General features: G+C 55.1%; 1 protein-coding gene across 2 annotated transcripts in view; it reads right to left on the reverse strand.

The window, feature by feature from the left end:
- The window catches only part of CLYBL (citramalyl-CoA lyase), a 179,892-nt gene extending 174,953 nt beyond the window's left edge, over positions 1–4,939 (reverse strand). Inside the window, exon 1 of one of the 2 annotated variants that reach the window (XM_068395368.1) lies at positions 4,879–4,939. In XM_068395368.1, the coding sequence (XP_068251469.1) occupies positions 4,879–4,928 (50 nt within the window). In that variant the 5' untranslated portion in view covers positions 4,929–4,939. Of the gene's footprint in view, positions 1–4,288; positions 4,368–4,878 lie in introns of those variants that run through there. The other variant, XM_068395367.1, reaches the window with a different exon arrangement.
- Between the last annotated feature and the right edge of the window lie 1,061 nt (positions 4,940–6,000).

Genomic DNA, 6,000 nt, shown 5'->3' on the forward strand with positions numbered 1-6,000 from the left:
AAAAGGCAGGTACAGGAGTGGGCAGAACCATCCAGAACTGCGTTAGCCTTAAGCAGACTAGTTGGGGTGCCAGCGGTGATTAGCTGGACATGCTCAGTTTTGTACCCTGGTTCTCATTAGCATTAACTAGCCAGCATCATACCTCTACTGCTGCCAGGATGGGAACTGGCTCAGGCAGTAGTTTCACAGTCCTTAATGCCAAGTATGGAGTTGTCAGAGTGCACAAAAGGGAGCTTACATTGGCCCGTGTCTTTCTGCCAAGGGCAGAGGAGAGGGGAGACCCAGTTCAGCAGAAAGCTGGAGCAGCATGGACAGGTAATACCTCCTTTGGTGTAAGACCTCCTGCGTAACTTTAGCCTGCCAACAATGTTTGAGTGAATTTGAAACACCAGAGCTAAGGCTCAGCTTTGTAATGTGCTTCACCTGACCTAGCAGCGATGGCTGATGAAAGGTCCCATCCTGCACACTCCCTCACACGTGGCCCGGTGACAGTGGCTGCAAGGTAAACTGAGGCTCCATCAGGTCCATCCCCAGAGAGAGGACCGCAATGCCGGGGACTTGATTAGTGATGTTCAAGGTGTCCCCTCCCTCCCCGACGTGAGCCGCTATCAGGTTCTCACCTCACCAGCAACACAACAACATTGGTTTGGGTGAAACAAAGTGACCTTGTAAGAAAGCAGATTCTGCAGATACGGCTCAACAGTTCTGCCAGATAAAGTGTTTTTATCACTAGAAAGTCACACTTTCAAATAAATTTCACCCCGAGGCCATAATCTCGAAAGACACACTTAAAAATGTGTAGAACATAAAGTGAGTGATTTTTTTTTGATAGAGGTTCGGGAAAGAAACTCCTCACAGACTTAACACTTTATTGATATTCTTGATTATAGCTCTCCACATGCCGAGCAGGATCAGCTACTGGTAAGGACCACGATTCATGTCTTTCCATTTAAACACTGCAACAAAGAACAAAACTATTTCACAACTAACAAAGGAGAACCCTTTTATTTGCTAGAACAATTTCAGCTCTCATTGCATTAGCACCCTCCAGTGTCCAATCCATGAAAAAACATCATCATCACTAATTGGCCAACTGGACATAAACTTGCAGTGTGAAACCAGGAGGGAAGATGGCAATCGGAGATGAGAGAAGAAACTCCCAATGATGAGAGGGAGATGACATAGGCGCAGTTCCTGAACGAGATCTGACACAGGTTTATTATTCTCCTTCGGCTCCTTTGTTCCTAGCAGGCATCCAATGGTGTCTGCACCTTTGGCATGACATGCTCTACATGCCCACACGATATATTCCATACTCTGCAGCGCTCTGTCAAGGTGTGAGCTTAATGATGCCACTTTTTATTGATTTAGTATGGGCACATGTGTATACTTCTGCCTAGAACATGCCCCATAAAGAAATACACTTAAAACGCTCACATACATGCATGAAGCACTCAGCTAGCTGAGGGCAAACAGACAATCATGCTCATGTGTACAGTGTTCTTCTCTTACCCTGCAATCATCAAGCAAAGAGAAAGCCCTTCACAAAGATCTGTCATCAAGAAAGTTTTCATAGTCAATGCTTTACTGCAACATTTTATTTAAAAGCACATTCGAAGCTCTTTAACAACAAAAAAACACAGCTGCATTTGTTTTTCAAAAACTGCTGGAAGGAGGTTTTTTTTGAACTTTTTCCAACAGACAAAAACCTTTCCCAGGCAGGGAAATTCTAAAAGGCTCTGGAACATAGCACGTGAGCAAAACCAGCTCCGGGTACCACAGGTTTCACTTGCCTGCTAACGACACAAATACTCCGTCCACATTCTCACAGTAGCACTGCGCAGTGGCTTCGCAGGGGCAGCGACACCTGCATGAAGAGAGGATGGTGGCAGCTGGAAAGGCAGCCACACCGCATCAGAGGTACCTGCTGTAATTAGGGCTCCAGCCCGACAGCGTAGCAGCGAGTGCCGTGGGATTCAGGCACCAGGGTCTGGACCCAGTGGGACCTGCCAACCCTTGCTGAAGACCAGGGAGCTGCTAATTAAACCCAACCAACACAAGCATTGATTGCTGACATTTGAAGTCGTCCCTGTAATTTCTCTCCCCATTGCAGATGGCTACATGGCTGCCCAGCTCAAAGGTGAACAAGGACTCCTCATGCCTCATCCTGCTCCAGTCTCCACCTGCTTGGATACCCCAAATTCTGTGGTCTCCACCTGCGTGGTAGCCTCTTGGGCTCCACAGCAGCACTGATGACAAGGGACAGGCACTTCCCACCACAGGGAGGCTGTTATATCTCCTGGGAGTCAAGCGAGGGGGCTGCAGTAATCGGCAGCCACGCCCCATCCCATGGCAGCACCAGCCAAGGAAGCCCTTTCTGACACAACTGGAAGGGGGCAGCCTCACCGAGAGCGTGCAGTCAGCCTCCTCTCCCAGCCCTCAACGGCTGCTATGCACATATAAATGTGATCATTTGATTGCCCCCACACTGTGTAGACTCCTTTTCTCCTCACAGTATAAATATTCAAAATTCCTCATGACCAGAAATAACAAGGCATAGCATTTATGATCCTGCACCAATAGGGGAAGGCAAAAAAAAAGCATTTACATGCATGCATCTTCTCCAGAAAACAGGCTGTAAAAGTAAGCTGAAGCAGGTAGGCTGGAAAAATGACCCTTGGTGCTATGCAGGACAGTGTTACCGCAGGCAAGAAAGACTGACATGAATTTCATGGGCTCTTCACACTGCCTCTAGCACACCACAAACCAGCCCAGCTGTCCCCAAGGCTCCCCAAGAACACCAGCATCAATATTGCGTGTTCCCGGTAACATCTGTATTACAGTTATTACAGACTGCATACTCTTTTGTCAGTCAACTATAAAATATTTACAGTATCATGGTCTCAGCAGAGAGTGCAAGAACTGAAAGCTTTAAATATTAAAATGAATTAACACTTGACTGCCTGCACAGTATCACTACTAAAAAATCTGCTCTCCCTCTAGAAGTGCTGTTGAAAACCTCCCTTAAATCAGAACAGACCCAACAGTCAACCCCTCCGGCAGAAGTAATTCCCTGCCTACAGGTAACAGGGAGGCACACACCTGCAGGCAGAAAGCCGGCCACCAACACCACACAGATGTCCAGGAGAAAGGTGTGGCGCAGCCCTCATCTTACATTGCCGATGTCACTCAGAGCCCAATTCTGCAAATTGACCTGCATGGGACCAAGTATTCACAGCAGAGCTTTTCCTTTTCTAAGCATCCTGCCCAAAGTCTGTGCCCTGACAGCTATTTGGCCACCTGTGGGAAAGCGTCTGGTGACCTTGGTCCCTTTCCAAGCGAATGCACGTCGCCTACATCCCCTGGGCCTCCCTGGCCCACGGGGACACGCCACCCCTCTGGGCTCACCAGGGCCTCGCCGAGCCCAGGACGAGGGAAGCTGACAGGGCAGTTGACCACCCTGCTTCTGCCCACATCACCACTTACGCTCAGACCCACCACTCGGCTCCATCCAGGGTGGTTTACCGACAGAGGAGGTAGCACGGTATGATCTCACAGAGCGGAAAGCCCACGGTGAGGCCCCAGCCCCTCCTGCCTCCCCTGGTTTCCCTCGGCAGGAGGTCGGGGAGGGCGGCTGTGAGGCACCCGCCGCCTCGGAGGCTCAGCGCAGGAACGGGAGAGACCCCGGTCACCCCCCGTGCTGTAGCAGCACCAGAGCGGGCAACCGGGCAGGGCAGCTTTGTGCTGACTCAACAAACCGATCTGCTTCACCTCCCTCGTGCCCAGCGCGGCCGCCACCACCGCGGGGAGGCACCGGGCGGGGGCAGGCCCAGGGCGGGAAGGAGAGGCCGGGGTTCGCCGGGGAGAGGCTCCCCGAACTGCTGCCTGGCGAAGCCACGCAAGGAAGCGGCGGACCCGAGGAGCCGCCTTTTCTCCCCCGCTAGCGCCCGGCGGATGCGCCCCGGCCCTGCCCGGACCCCGCAGCCTCTCCCGCCGGCAGCCCGGGGCTCGCTGCCCGCCGAGCCCACGCCAGCCCCGCCACGACGCTGCGGCCTGCCTGCCCCCCGTGCCCCCAGCCGCCCCGGCCGCGGGGGTCCCCGCCGCCTGCCGCACTCCCCAGCCCGGCCCGCCGCCGGAGACCCGCCGCTGGGGCCGCTGCCCCCCGCGGCCCGGCCCGAGGCGGGGTGTGTCAGGGGAGATCCCCCCGCGCGCCCAGTCCAGCGGGGAGGAGCGGCGCCGAGGGTCCGTTGGTCCCGCCCCCCGCGCGCGCGGCGCTCGCGTCACTCACAGTCTCCGCCTCCCCAAGCGCAGCCCAGCCCGCAAGAAGGCCCAAGCCGCCGCCGCCATCATCACCGCCTCGGCCCCGCCTCCCATTGGCTGGGGCGGGGGCGTACCCCGCCGCCGCGTCCCTCCTCTCCGCGGTGCTGATTGGGAGGGAGGGGGGAAGGAGGTGTGCTCCGCGCCACGCCCCCCACGTGCCTGAGCCGGCCGGGCGCCGCGGGGCGGGGCGGAGCATTGCGTCATCACGGGGGAGAGGCGTGCGCCGCGGCCGTTGCCGGCCGTTACGGGACACGGGGCACGGGCCGCGGTGCCCGGGCCGGGCGGTCGGGCCTGCGTGAGCCCCCGGCCTGCGCGCCTCGGGGCGGGGGCGCCTCGGCGGCTGCGGGTGGCGGTTCCCTTACCCCTCTCCCCGCCGCTGCCCCGGGCGGGGCGCAGCTCCCCCGCCAGCCAGCCAGGCCCCTCTGACCCAGCGGTTCTAAAGGGGAGGGGGGCGCGCACCTGCCTCAGCCTACCCGAAACCCGTCAGGGATGGTGCGTGTGAGAGGGCAGGGGCTCCTCGGCCAAAATCCCACCCCTGGCGCCAGCAGCTCCCCTTACCGGGCAGCGGTGGCTGTGCCGGTACAGCCATTGCCGTAGCGCAACGTCATCCAGGGGGTGCTGGTGAACACCTTGGGGTAACGCGGTGGCGTGGCAAAACTTGCACAGTCCCGGTTTGGCCTACGACAGAACCAATTTTCCTTTCAGTGATTTTTCCTTCCAGCTAAGTCTCTTCTTCTAAGTAACTGCACTTTCTGAAACTAACTGCCTGTTTTGCAGACACTGTCTGCTTCCAGGACTGATAACGCTCAAAGTTTGTAGTTATCACTGAGGCACCGGTAGGGATGTTATGCAGAAAGGCTCTTGCTGTACTTATTCTCAGAGAAACCAAGGTCACTGCTAAATTCCTCACTGATTACGAGTGAAGAGCTGCAGGAGGGTCGCACCTGCAGGGGGGGAGCAGACAGGACAGGTGACCCAAAATTGACCAGCGAAGGTATTCCATCCCATACACGTCATTCTCAGTATAAAGTGGGGGGATCACGAGGGTCTCGCCCCCTTCTGCTATGGCCGGTGTCCAAAGATGACTCTGTCTCTTTTTCTCCTGCCTTTGATCCTGATCTGTGCATTTCTGAATCCATTTCCCATCTGTCACTGAGTCAAATCCAGGACCTCCCGGAGCCTGCCCTGCAGTGCCAGTGGTGACGTGACTGTCAGCTGGGGAGCTCGATCTTGGTTTTGTATATGTTTGTATATATTTAATTATTTCCATTATTATTATTATACTCTTTTATATTGTTATAGTTTATTAAAACTGTTTTAACTTTCCGGCCCATAAGTCCCTCTCCCTTTTTTCCTTCCCCTTCTGGGAGGGGGGAAGGAGGTAACAGAGCATCTGCCACCAGTTTAATAGCTGGCCCAGCTTTAAACCGTGACAGGAGTGTATGTGTGGTGAGGCTGGAGAGTCAGCACAAACTTGGAGAAATGCTGACTGAGCCTTAGCGGTGGGCCAGGCCTGCTGCTGCAGCAGGGGCTTTTGGCTTAGGTGACTCCAAGTTCAGGGGTCATTTCTGGCTGGGATGCTTCTGCTCTGTACATCTCTCTGTGGAAATAACGGGCCATGAATGGAAATGGTCTGTTTTTGCAGAAGAGATAAAAAGCTGAGACCAAAGTTAACACACA

This window comes from Nyctibius grandis, chromosome 2 (assembly GCF_013368605.1).
Source record: "Nyctibius grandis isolate bNycGra1 chromosome 2, bNycGra1.pri, whole genome shotgun sequence".
Lineage (NCBI taxonomy): Eukaryota > Metazoa > Chordata > Aves > Nyctibiiformes > Nyctibiidae > Nyctibius > Nyctibius grandis.